Source organism: Takifugu rubripes, chromosome 18 (genome assembly GCF_901000725.2).
Source record: "Takifugu rubripes chromosome 18, fTakRub1.2, whole genome shotgun sequence".
In the NCBI taxonomy this organism is placed as follows: Eukaryota; Metazoa; Chordata; class Actinopteri; order Tetraodontiformes; family Tetraodontidae; genus Takifugu; species Takifugu rubripes.
In genome coordinates, this window is record NC_042302.1 from 9,360,288 (window position 1) to 9,373,607 (window position 13,320).

At 48.1% G+C, this 13,320-nt stretch overlaps 1 protein-coding gene across 1 annotated transcript; it reads left to right on the plus strand.

Moving 5' to 3' along the window:
• Positions 1–258: 258 nt before the first annotated feature.
• plxnc1 (plexin C1) lies at positions 259–12,850 on the plus strand. Its single transcript, XM_011613516.2, has 31 exons — positions 259–1,575; positions 1,866–1,988; positions 3,251–3,385; positions 3,458–3,558; positions 3,641–3,743; positions 3,930–4,089; positions 4,161–4,263; positions 4,579–4,654; positions 4,751–4,792; positions 4,872–5,005; positions 5,125–5,304; positions 5,444–5,552; positions 5,628–5,795; positions 5,867–6,028; positions 6,110–6,200; positions 6,289–6,390; positions 6,465–6,568; positions 6,649–6,690; positions 6,763–6,887; positions 6,962–7,160; positions 7,534–7,680; positions 8,863–9,031; positions 9,160–9,260; positions 10,761–10,839; positions 11,037–11,071; positions 11,172–11,267; positions 11,534–11,697; positions 11,776–11,923; positions 12,007–12,147; positions 12,230–12,304; positions 12,399–12,850. Exons 1-31 carry the CDS (start codon positions 583–585, stop codon positions 12,501–12,503), a joined length of 4,512 nt encoding a protein of 1,503 aa, XP_011611818.2. The 5' UTR covers positions 259–582; the 3' UTR covers positions 12,504–12,850.
• The last annotated feature ends 470 nt before the right edge of the window (positions 12,851–13,320 follow it).

The window sequence follows — 13,320 nt, forward strand, 5'->3', positions numbered from 1 at the left end:
GGGTCTGCTGGCTCTGCTGCTTCTGCCGAAGTGTTGGCTGGCTTGACCGCAGTCTTTCCACTTTCTTCAACACCACAACCAGAATGAATCTATAAATCGATTATAATGTGTTTGTCGTGAGCGCGTTTCATGGGACATCTGCACACCCATATAAGGAAGGAAGCAGCGCTCTGGAGCATTTAAATATGTCATTTCAAAGTGTCATTCACACGGTTTTGTATGCAAAAAGGATGTTTAAGCAATCACATCCCGCCCGCCTAAAAAGGTTGGGTCCTTTACCATCCTGTTAACGTGACTTTATATCCAATAACTGACCGAAACTTCTGGAGATGCGTTAAATTTATACAAAACTGGAGTGGCCGCCGCCTGGTTGGGATCCTACAGACATGAACAGTTGAGCCACCTTTCTGCCTGACAGTGAAAGTACAGACTTCCTCACGCCTCTTCAGCGTGCACCTCCTCCCATTTTCGGTACTTCTCGTCAGTCTCAGCGCGCTTTTACGCGCAGCGGAGCGGCGAGCGCAGAGCGCGTCGAGGATCGCGACTTTTGGGGCTGTTTGTTGCTGCTGCCGGCACCGCAAGATGCTGGTCCTGGTGGCCGGTCTGGTCTTCATCCTCTGGGGGGCACCGCGCTGCTGCGGCGGGTTTACATTTGATGGAGACATTCGCCACTACGCTGTTGCCACTAACACCGTGTACATCGCTACAGAGGACAGTTTGTTTCAGCTCAGCCACGACCTGCGCCTGATCCAGACGCTGACCCAGAGAGGGACTTTGGAGAAAGCCGAAAGGGTGGAGGACGAGCTGTTTCGCCGGGTTTCTGGGGCGGCTGGCGCGAACGCAACTTTCACTGTCAACGTTTTAGTGCCCTATGTTGAAAACAACACCCTGGTCACCTGCGGAGTGACTGACAACACGCATGGATACTGCGAGGTGCTGGACCTGCGGGACATTTCAAAGGTAGTCCACAGAGAAGCGTTCCTGTTGGGGCCCCCGCGGCGCAAAAGCGCGTCCGTGGCATTTCTGGTGAATGTGAAGAAGGATAAAAACGAGTCTTATATCCTGAGTGCCGTAGAGAAACGCAACCAATCCTCAACCACGAGCTGCACATCTGGAACAGAGGCCGTGAGCCTTCATAACACGAACGACGGGCAATACGGGGGTATCTTTTCACCAAATGACGACCTTGGCAGCGCTGTGATCAAAACTAACAACAACGTGGAGTTTGTGGATGGATTTCAGAGGGGCTGGATCATTTACCTTTTCTCTAACGTGCCCTCAGGAGACAAGAACAACAAAGTGCGTCTGATTTGGTTGAAGGGTGAAGGAGGAAAAACGGAAATCTTCAAGTCTCTCAGAGGAGCCACTCTCGAGGTGTCTGCGGCCGATCAAGGCAGCAGACTTGTGGCTTCCTCCGTGGTCCCGGGTGGACCGCGGACGCTCTGGACCGGTGTGTTCAGCGGGGGGAGAGGGGGGACCCAACTGGTGCTGTTTGACATCAGCCCCGATCTCAAAGAAACGACGTTCGAAGATCCAGACTTCTGCTTCATCCAAGGAAATAAAGCAAAAGATGAAGTGAGTAAAAGGAAGGCAGAAGATGTTTGTTCTGCAACATCAAAACGTCATTTTGAAACAGCAGTTTGCCATAAAAGAGGGAAAACATGCTTAAAAGGAAGTTTCTACACAACGTCAAACCTTAAGAAAGCGTGATTGCATGATTACAAGTTGCACAATTAGGTGAAATACAGCGTGAGTGAGGGAGGAAGGTGGATTTTGCTGACTGAGGCATGTTTTCAGAGTCAGGAACTGGTGGACGAAGCCTAGCTGAGAGATACTGAGTTGATATTTGTGTTTGTGTCTGACAGCCAAAGCCCCTGATGCCAGTGAGGGTCCTCTTCAGGCAGAAGCACATGACCTCTGTGCTGGCCGTGAGACAGAAGGCCTGGGTGGTTTTCTTCATTGGGACGGAAGATGGGCAGCTCATTAAGGTGAGTATAAAATACAACATTTAGATTAAAAGGAACAGACGTTTCGGCTCGCAGGGGACAGGTTTTTCCTTTTAACAGAACATATTGCAGAGCGAAGCTGCAGTTCCTCCAAAGCTCTTCTCAAAAGCCTCCATAGTAACTTTAATTTGGAGCCACGATATGACTGTGATGTGTTTAAGTGCAGCAAATTGACGTTTATCTGGAAGTCCTCTTGGCCAGAAAAAAACCATGTCCCTGCATTACTGTAGCTGGATAATGACCAGCCTGCTCCCCATTTGTAATTTCCTCTTCCATTTCTCCATCACATCGTCTCCTACCATCCTTTTACTGACCTCAAACAATAACTGGCACCCCCCCCCCCCCCCCCCCCTCCCAATGTGACTAAAGTCTGTGAACACTCCACTTTAGCACTTTCCTTACAGTAATAGCCTCTTTCAAGCTGGGTTCCATCTTAGAAAGGGAGCATTACATCATCAGGACAAAGTGGACAAATGTGCCTTCCCACTGATAAATGCAGCATGTACAGCAACAGATGCTCGTTATGCTGGACAGAGAACTCATCAAAGAAGAAAGGGATGCTATTCAACCATAATCAGCCCGAGAAATCATCCTAAATGAGCAGATTGCTAACATCGGTCTGGCAGGTGGGCAAAGCAACACAACGGAGTCGTTCTAAGCCAGAGTGGCATGAGGATGATGCTGTTGTAGGTTATCAGCATAAGATAACCCCAACCCTATCAGCATTAGATAACCCTAACCCTATCAGCATTAGATAACCATAACCCTATCAGCATTAGATAACCCTAACCCTATCAGCATTAGATAACCATAACCCTATCAGCATTAGCAGATAACCATTAGACTGTCCACAGCACCCGAACCTGTGTGGGTGGGTGGGTGGGTATTCACATGAAAATATCTGAAACTGGGTTGGTTGAAGCTGAAAACATCCCATCACAGCAGCTTTGTGTGGTTACATAGAGGAAGTGGACGTGGCACACACACACACACACACACACACACACACACACCCACCCACACATTTCCATGTACAAATAGAAAGCAGCATCCTATTAACTGTGTGTTTCATCGGTGTGATCTCCTGAAACTTCCTGTATGAAACTCTCTATCTTGAGTCAAAGTTCCAGAAGCAGCAACACTGTTAGGAACTTCACTTTTAACCTTGGTCACTCCAAGTGTTTCACATCAGTGTTTCACAGTTCCGACCACTCTCAGAGCCAGAACTAACTTCTCCTCACCAGCTCGCTGTGGACAAACGCTACCACGCGGCCTGTCCAAAGGTGCTGTACAGAGCCAACGACGACCGCCCTGTGTTTCCCAAAATATACCTGGATCAAGTGGATCACAAACATCTCTACATGGCTTTTTCAAACCAGGTAGGTGGATCCATGGAGGTGGTATCATTGGATCTCTGGTGCATTGTCTCAAAGAGTGGTTGGTGTTTTCAGGTGAAACGTGTCCCCGTGTCCACCTGTAGCTCGTACACCACCTTGCAGGACTGCTGGTCTGCACAGGATCCCTACTGCGTGTGGTGCAGCTCTAAAAACAGGTTAGAGACACGACGCCTGGCCTTCAGACTCACTGAAAAGCTGCATTTTGGTGGTGAAAAACGCAACATTTTCTTTCCACAGCTGCACCTATGAAGAAGCCTGTGGAGGTTCAGCCTGGTTGTCCATCCCCGAAGAATCCCAGCACAAAATGGTGTCCTATGAAGTTGTGAAGACCACTGATGAGGTCCTTGTGACTCTTTTAACATTGTACCTCTTTGGTATATAGTGAACAGACTCAGGAGCTCATTTCCTTGTGCCTGGTTCCTCTCGAGGGTTCTTCCTGGAAAAAGGAAGCTGCTCCAGCCACTGGGGTCAGACTCTGGGTTTCTGCCTATTTCTCTGTTCAGCACTCACATCCTTCCCCCCTCAGATCACGATCACCGTCCTGGCTCAGGTGACCGTCAACCAACGCGCAGCGTCGGACTTCACCTGTCGGTTCTCCACAAACTCCGTCCAGTTAAGCTGCAAGACCCCTCCGACGTTCCCACAATGCAACTGCACCCTTCCGAGGGGCGAGCTTCCTGCTGAAGGTTGGTGATGGAGAAGATTTGTTAAATGGCAGCAAAGGAAGACTCCACCTCGCTCTGTATTCCTGGCGCAGGTCTTCCGGTGGTGGTTGAGATCACATTTGGAACGACGCGTTTGGAGGAGCACATAAATATATTCAACTGCACAAACATCCGTGACCCTCCAGCATCTGTTGCGTGAGTGCAAAATACACACGCCTCATTTCATTAAATCAAAAGAATCCCACAAACGTAGCATGAACGTATGTGGTCGGAGAAAAAAAATCCTTATTTAAGTGGGTTTTTGACTTGAAAATGCATCGAGTTGAACTATCCAATAACTTGTTTAACTTGTTTTGACGGGTTCTAAAGTGCATTGCTGCAACGACCACAGCAGGAAATGAAACTGGCTTATTATGAAACAGCAACGCTAGCCCTGATCCTTTGAAGAGTCGCTGGCGTGCGCCAGCATTACCTAAACTGTGGTCTGGTCGTCATGTTCTCCATTCTCAGGTGTCGCCAGTGTCTTCAGATTGGTTGCAGCTGGAGTCCAAACGGCTGTACCTGGGCAAACGCAGGAGAGCGGAACGTAAATACACAGTTTTCACTGAATTAGACCTCTGAAGTGAGACCGTCTGTCTGATTTTATGCTGATCCGATGAACTTCGCCCACTTTTCCCTGCAGGAGAGTGTTTGTCAGAAGGTGGAATCAGGGCTGAACAGCACTGTGAGTCGGTGTCGCTCACCTTCAGCAGAAACTGGGCAATATTGGGTTCAAACTGACGATCTGTGTGTGACATGGTCAGGGCCCAGAGATCTTCTCCATATCCCCGAACGTCGTGTCTTTCTATGGCAAAAACCACGCGGAGCTGTCGGGTCGGAACCTCGCCGGAGTGACCAGAGTGAGGATTCAGGCCAACATGGACTGCAAGTGGCAGGAGTGAGTCGGATTTTCACACAAATATGAACGTAATAACAATCAAAGCTGGTCGCTCCAACAGGAACTTTTGAGCATAAAGACACCTTTTTACAACGTTTGCTCCCCTCTCTAATGCTCAGATCTCCTGTCTGGAGTAACACAGGCACCAGTCTGACCTTCCGCATTCCCAGCGCAGCCAGTAAAGGCGCCGTCCAAGTGTGCGTCGTCCTCAGCGACAACAGTTGCCACGGCGATGCCACCATCACGTACCAGTCGTTGCCATCTTGCAGCGGCATCACGCCGAAGAGCAGCTGGGTCAGGTGTGAAAGCGGCCGCTGACATTATTGTTCAAGCAGCGTTAGAATACGAACAATAACTGAAGCTTTGTTTATTATAAAGTCTGTTTTTATTTTACAAGCAATCAGAGATAGTGTGTGTGTGTGTGTGTGTGTGATGTAGCGGGAACAGGGTGATCACACTGACGGGCTCCCATCTGGAGTTTGTGGATGGGGTCATGCACAGAGGCGTTCCACTGGATGTTCACCCTCAGATCAACAGCAGCCTCCAGGTGAGCCTGCAGGTCTCTTGTCATACGTCACTTTAGACTCGTTCACAAATGTTTCTGTTCAATCTGTTCCCGCAGATCCTAACGTACCACACACATGAAAGTTTTGGGGCCCCCTCAAGAGAAGTGCTGTTGAGAGTTGTCAATGAAACCTTGCCCTGCTCTAATATAACCTACCACCCAGACCCCGAATTCACCAGCTTCACCACCGTAAATATACAGGGCGGGGTTCGCGTCACCATGCAGGTAACGGCCAGCGCGTTGAAGCTCACGCTAACAGAGGTCAGCAAGACTTGAAAAGCTCACCTTGTGTTTAGAAAAAGGCCGACAAGCTGGAGATACAGCCAGAGGAGCTGTCCGTGTGGGGCATCTATGAAGGAAAAGAGCATCCCTGTGAGATGGAGACCACGGAGAGCACTAACGACTTTATCATCTGTGAGATTCAAACACCACAAACTATTGCATTTAAGGAGTTAAAGGTAACAACACGCCTGAGTGTGTGAGCTTGGAAAAGTTCCCAAACCGGTGACCTTGTTACAGTTTCCGTTTATCTTTCACAGATCAAGTTTGGGCAGAAGACGGTGACTCTCAAGAGTGCTAGCTGGGTTCCGATACTGCTCGTCCTCCTGCTGATTCCCTTCATCATAGTCCGTAAGTGTGTGAAGACTGGGAGAGACTGGGAGACACGCCGGCCGTCCACTTCTAAGGCTCTGTTTGATTGTTTGGACTCGTCCCTCAGTGGTCGCCATCGTCTACTGCAATAAACAGAAGAAGCTCACGGCTCAGATGAACAAGCGTATGGAGGAGCTGGAGCTGGACGTCAGGAACGACATCCGACAAGGTCTGACTTACGCACACACACACACACAATCAGACACACACATGAAATCACCTCACCTCGCTGCCCCCCCCCAGGTTTTGTGGATCTGCAGACAGAAAAAGCTGATCTGATGGAAAATGTCGGCACGATTCCCTTCTTAGACTACAAACACTTTGCCTCCAGGATCTTTTTCCCTGAGGTGAAGCAAAGCAGCAAATCTTGAAGTGACGTTCACAACTGTGAAACAAACTATTGAAAAGTTCCCTTCCCCCCCCCCAGAACGATTTGTTGATGAAGGCGTGTATCAAAGACATCGGCCAGGTGAGGATGACCCCCCGCTGTGTTCCAGGTTGGTAGCACAAATCATCAGAGCTGTGATTGTGTCCGTATCAGGACGCCAGGCAGAACCAGCTTGACAAGTGTTGCCAGGGATTATCCAAGCTGCTGCAGGACCAGCTCTTCCTCACGTCGATGGTGCACGCTCTGGAGGAGCAGAGGAGCTTCACCATCAAAGACAAGTCAGTCACCCGCACGGCTGTAGCTCCGCCGCCACGTCTGTGCTGTCTCTCAGCATCTCTCGCCTCCTCTCCAGGTGCGCGTTAGCCTCGTTGCTGACAGTAGCGCTCCACAACAAGTTGTCGTACCTGACGGACGTGATGGAGGCCCTGCTGAAGGACCTGATGCAGCAGAACAGGGGTGCTCAGCCCAAACTGTTGCTGCGGCGCACAGAGTTCATTGTGGAAAAGCTCCTGACCAACTGGATGGCCATCTGCCTCTACGGCTTCCTCCGGGTAAGTCGCCCTCCCTGGAGGTCACCGTTGGGCAGCGTCGCTGCGTCCACATTGGTGCTGTGCTCCGAGGGGTCTGAGCTCCTCGCTGCGCTCCTCATACCCACCTCTTGAAGCATCATGGAAGAAGACAAGTAAAAGTTGCACAACAACAACAATCCAATTGTGAATATGAAGGTTTGGTTGGACAAATAGATCAGAGTCATGGAGGCCATGAAACTCCAGCTCTGCTGTGGTCAACTTACAGGGCCAACGCTCTATTAGGCAGCCAACAAGTGGTGTTTGGGAAATTAAGGAAGTGCTTGTTTCTGTCTAAATATAAGTTAAGCAGTTGACATGAGGAAGTTCACAAAGGATTTCTGGTTTCTGAACACAGGAGAGCGTCGGCCAGCAGTTGTTCCTGATGGTGAGCGCTCTCACGCAGCAGATTGCAAAGGGCCCAGTGGACTGTGTGACGGAGAAGGCGCTGTACACCCTCAGTGAGGACTGGCTGCTGTGGCAGGCCCAGGACTTCAGCTCACTGGTACACACACATCTTCACATTTCCCAGACACTCAGATTTGTCTTTGATCTAACAGGTAACAGGTTCCGATGCCCCATGGGCATCTGGGTACAACAATATAGGCAACATCGAGCCTTCCATGACTGCTCAACAGTAGTAAGAAAAGAAAATGTCAGTCTCAGACACCTTTATGACGCCTTGTTCGAGACACATTGGCAAGCTGAGAGTTGCCGCAACTGGTGCTTAACCACTTCCTCTTTTTGTTCACCCTCTTTGTCCTTTAAAGCAGTTGCGTTTTCAGTGTTTTGCTCACTAACATGATAGTCAGTCCACCGGGGGGTCCCTGGAACGAGGCCATGAGCGCCCTAAAACCAAAGTCCAGTGCTCTTATTTCTTGCTGTCCTGCATGTGATGGGACCCTTTTTGGTGGCTGAAAATGCTACTATTTAAAAAAATCCACCTGCTTTCGACGTATCAAAGTGATGCATTGACACACATGCCACTTTAAGGTGTGTGTTTTTGATGTTTGGAGGTGGAATAAAATGATGCCTCATGTTTTGTTGCAGTCAGAATTTTAAGAATCTTTTGAGTCTTTTGAGTGTAGCTAGGTGACTTAATCAAATTAAAATGGCCTAGAATGAGTGAAAACAAGTTTGGTTGATTAAGTATTGTTGCCAGGCACTTAAAAGTTAATATTCCATAAGATATTTATGTCATCAATAGGCAAGACCTCATTTAGTAGCAGAGTGGTTATGAGATAGACCTCATAACCACACAAAGAAGAATACTCAGTGTAACTCCCACCATGTGTTTGGAGGTTAAACACTACAAATACGTGTATATTTATAGTTTATCGACTCCTTCAAAAAAGCTGTCAACCTGCAGGTGCGAGGCGTCCGCCTTCATCAGTTGGCCATTAGAAGCCAGTTTCCTCTCAACCCTAACCCTATAAACAACTGAGCTAAAGCTAACCGCCATCGCATGTTTCCATTAGAGCCTCCATTAGTGGCAGAAACAAGATGGAGACTGATGCTGTTGTTTTGCCTCAGCCGCACCTTCACTCCTGTATCATCTCTTGTTTGAACCATTGTGACTGTGAAAAGAACAGAAATGAAGTCTTTTTAGAAGGTTTTTATGCTTGTGGCAATGACCGAGTTCGGCATCAAAGCCCAAACATCTGGTCTTTCTGTTCTCTGGGGGCAGAAGCTGAAGGTGCTGTTTGCAGTGGGCAACGATGGAGAGGTGAGCGAGCCTCTGGAGGTCAAGGCCCTCAGCTGTGACACGGTGGAGCAGGTCAAGGAGAAGATCCTCTCCACCTTTAAGGCCAAGTTTGGTTTCTCCTACAGCACCACCTTCAGGGATCTCTGTCTGGGTAAGGAACAGGCCAGGTTCTCCAAACGAGCCCTGAAATAGTAGCAGCAGCTAATAGCAACGCTCGTGAAGACTGTTGCTGCGGATCGTCTCTTCAACCATTTCATGTCCTTTATCCTTCTCATCCAGAATATGAGAAAAACGGGTCCTTTGTACCTCTGCAAGAAGTGGACGCGAGCTCGGAGGTGATTGGGGACGTGACGATGCTGAACACGCTCAAGCACTATAAGGTGAGACGCGGGGGGTTGTGACCAGTGGCGTCACATGACCAGCTGGTCGGCCTGCTGCAGTCCTGCAGGGGTGGAGTTGTGCTCCGCAGGAGGTTTGTTCCTGCCAACACTGGCGCTTCCCTGGCCAACACATGATTAATATACGTTTTAGTTTCTGGATCTCGTCTGCTGGTACCCAATATTTAGGTCGGAAGACGCCCAGATCCAGATCCTTTCACGTTTCCTGCATCACATCATCTGTTCAGCGTTGTCTTGTCCCCGAGATGGACAAGACAACGGCTGTTATTTTTCTACACAACATTTCCTCTGGCCAGAATCAAATTTGGACCAACATGATTCATTTCAGTGAGTTTTTTTTTCCATAGAAGTGAAGTTTCTGGAGGAAAATTGGTTTGTAACTGCTTGATAATTTGATCAGTTGTTTTTGGGAGCATCACAGCGAGAGGAGATTATTGATTATTTCAGACGGGCCTGGAACACATCACAGATGTGCTTCTCAAACTAAAAATGGTGTCTAGTCAGCAGCAGACTAACCAAGTCTAGTCCAGAAAGACCTTCAGCTGCCTTGCTGACAGTCTTCCTGTTCCGTAAAGTTAATTTAAATCAAGGAGCAGCGTCTTAAAACGGACACAGATTATTTCAGTCACCCCAGGAGAAACTGTTTCCAAGTTCCTGGGGTTACACATATCTACCTGGACAACTAACACAACACAGCTGGCCAGGAAAGCTCAGGCACGCCTATATGCCCCACCCCCCCATCATGGGCTCCTTCTTCAGAGGCACCATTGGGAGCATCATCACTGGCATTACTGTGTGGTCTGGAGGCTGCAGCGCCTCCTGCCGTAAAGCTCTGCCACGCATCGTGAATGCTCCTCTGCTCTCCCTCACAAACATGTTGCACACCCGCCTCACCCGAAGAGCCATCAGCATTGTTGAGGATGACTCCCACCCCTCACACCCCGACTTCAGCCTCCTGCCTTCAGGGAGGAGGTGCCGAGGCCTTCGGGCCCGCTCCACCAGACTGTGAGGATGCTGAGCTCCATCCACTACCTCCCCCAGCTCCTGCCCACTGCCCCAGGACCTTAACTCTGATAAATACAATTGCACTCCACAAACCCTTGAAATTAGCACATAGAGGGACATTTCTGTATTACTGACTGTTGTTCTAGCCACCTGCCTCACTTCATTGTATTGCACTGTCTGTACATTCATGTTTTTGGCAACTTATTTACCCTTTTTTGCCTTATTTATATTTTTATTTTATGTTATTCTATTATTTTTTTAATTTTTCATTTCAGTTTTAAAGCACAATAAGCTAGAGAGAAGAGAAACGGTATTTAAGTTCATCTGTATGTTCAAAACATGGAGCGACTTGACAATCTTATCTTCTAATTTACACATTATAAGAATTGAGGCGCATGTTTCAATGGTTCCTTCTAATGGGGGAGTATCAAGACTGACATTTCTGCATCTCAAATGTCTCTGCGCTCGTGTGTGCAGGTTCCCGACGGAGCGACCGTCAAAGTGCTCTCAGGGAAGACTCATCCTCTCATCCTCCATCCACAGAAAAGCGTGAGGGGTAAGAGGCTCAGATCTGGGCTCCAAACACACCATCAGCTCAGCATTTACACCACAAATGGGGGGAAGTTCGTCTTCAGGTCATAGAGAGACGAGCAGAATGTTCCACCACAGAGCAGCAACTTATTTGCTTTCTTTGTACTTTAATGTATTCAGTGTCAACTTCTACTTCTGCTCTTTTGATATGTCTTCATTCAGATGATGAGAACTTTTCTGGGAAATACTTCCACTTGGTAGGTTTTACCCTGGTGGAGGAGTAATGTGGTTTATTTACCTCATCTATTGCTGCACGCTTGTGACGATCATGACTTCGTTTTTTCTGTTTTACTGTAGATTGACCCAGATGTCGACGAGGACAAAAGAAAGAACCCGGAGAGGAAGAAGTTGAAGCTAAAGGAAGTGCACCTGACCAAGCTGCTCTCCACAAAGGCAAGAGGAACCGCTCACAGAAGTTTAGCCAAACCTCAAGACAGTTCTGTTCTTTTAAAAGCAGCAACACCTTCCATATCCTCCTCGTGCAACACGAGCAGGCTGCCACTAAAGTTGAAAATAACCCACCCAAAATGGCTCCTAAAGATCGCAAATTGGGCCTCAGCTTGTGCAATAGAAGATAAAACTCTCCAAATCAGATGCTTTGATGTTTGTCTCTGACCCTCTGATCTAATCATCACGCATCCTGGTTTTAACTCTTTAAGGTGGCGCTGCATTCGTTTGTGGAGAACCTCTTCCGATCCATATGGGGGATGCCCTACACCAAGGCGCCGCACGCCATCAAGTACTTCTTCGACTTTCTGGACAGGCAGGCGGACGCCATGAGGATCACCGAGCCAGACGTGCTTCACATCTGGAAGACCAACAGGCGCGGCTGGGCCCTCGCAGGATGTGGATCGAGCCGATCATTTGAAGTCTAAAGTCCCTTTTCTCTGCTTCGGTACAGTTTGCCCCTCCGCTTCTGGGTCAACATCATCAAGAACCCCCAGTTCATGTTCGATATGGAGAAGACCCCAAATCTGGACGGCTGCTTGTCGGTCATCGCTCAGGCTTTCATGGATTCTTTCTCTCTCAGCGAGACTCAACTGGGGAAGGTAACGTGGCACCAGATACTCACCCAAAACCACAGGAGCGCAGGTGAGAGTGCCACAGTTCCTTAAATGTGACCTTCTTCCAGTACGCACCCACCAACAAGCTTCTCTACGCCAGAGACATCCCCATTTTCAAACAGGAAGTGAAGGCTTACTACAAGCAGGTCAGGGAGCAGCCGGCAGTCACGGCCTCGGAGTTCAAGGACTTCCTGCAGCAGGAGTCAAAGGTCGCGCCCGTTTCAGGGCAACATTTGAGGGGAAGCGGCGCCGCAGGAATCGGCAGGTGCTGATTTCTCTTTGTCATTTCAGAAACATGAAAACGAGTTTGACGATTCGGTCGCGCTCAGAGAGCTCTACAAGTTCATCCGTCAGTACTTCACTGAGGTCAGCCAAGGGCGTTGAGGCCACTATGGAGCCCTGCCTTCTAGAGTCCAGTCACCTTTAACGCTTTCCCACTTTCTCCATCTTTCCTCCGCAGATAAAAGAAAAACTGGACAAAAACGGAGCACCGAGTGAGCTGGTGGAGCAGCTGCATCATGTTAGAAACTCTTTTGATGGACTGCAAAGCTGCTCCTGGAACTGAGCGGCTGGATTGTATTTAATTAGGTAAATAAAGGCTCAGACGGGAAGCCCAGCGCCAGTTATTCCGTGGGTCAGAGGAGAGTTTGACCACGATGTATCCCAGCAGTCACTGGGGCAAGAGGCAGGAAGCCCGGCCGAATGGGACCCCAGTCTGTCAAAGCGTGTGTGTATGTGTGAGGGTGTGTGTATGTGTGAGGGTGTGTGTACCCAGCCAGACAACAGCCCCATATTTTAGATCTACATCAGCTCAAGTCAGTGAAGGCAACACATTCTCCAGAACGGAGGCTGTAAAAATATCTGCAAAAATCTCCACTGTATGATTGTCTAATAAAGAAAAACATGAAATGACATCTGCTATGATTCTAAGTCCCCAACATACATATTTTTGGATATTGCTGTTCAACATAGCGGAACAGCACAGTTGATACTGCTGATGTTAAATTTAGATTGAACTCGAGTTTACAAAAAGCTTGAATGTGTAAGCAAAAGTGAAAGCTTTTAAACCCATGTCTTTTACTATATAGTGCAGTTAATCATTATAGTGCAGAAAGATTTAACTCTTTTTAGATATTCTGGTATGTTGACTGTGAAAAGTCATTATTTAAATAGTAATTATTTTAAAATCAAATTAGAAAAAACAATAATCTATCGAAATTATGATTTATACTTTTGGATATGACATGTTGGTTAAACATTCCTTTTTTTAAAAAAAAGTGATTATTGCTCATTTGGATTATTTGATTACGCAGCAAATACATTAAGGGCTGTAAATGTCGCCCCTACTGGTCACCCTCGGTATTAAACAAAGAGGTATAAAA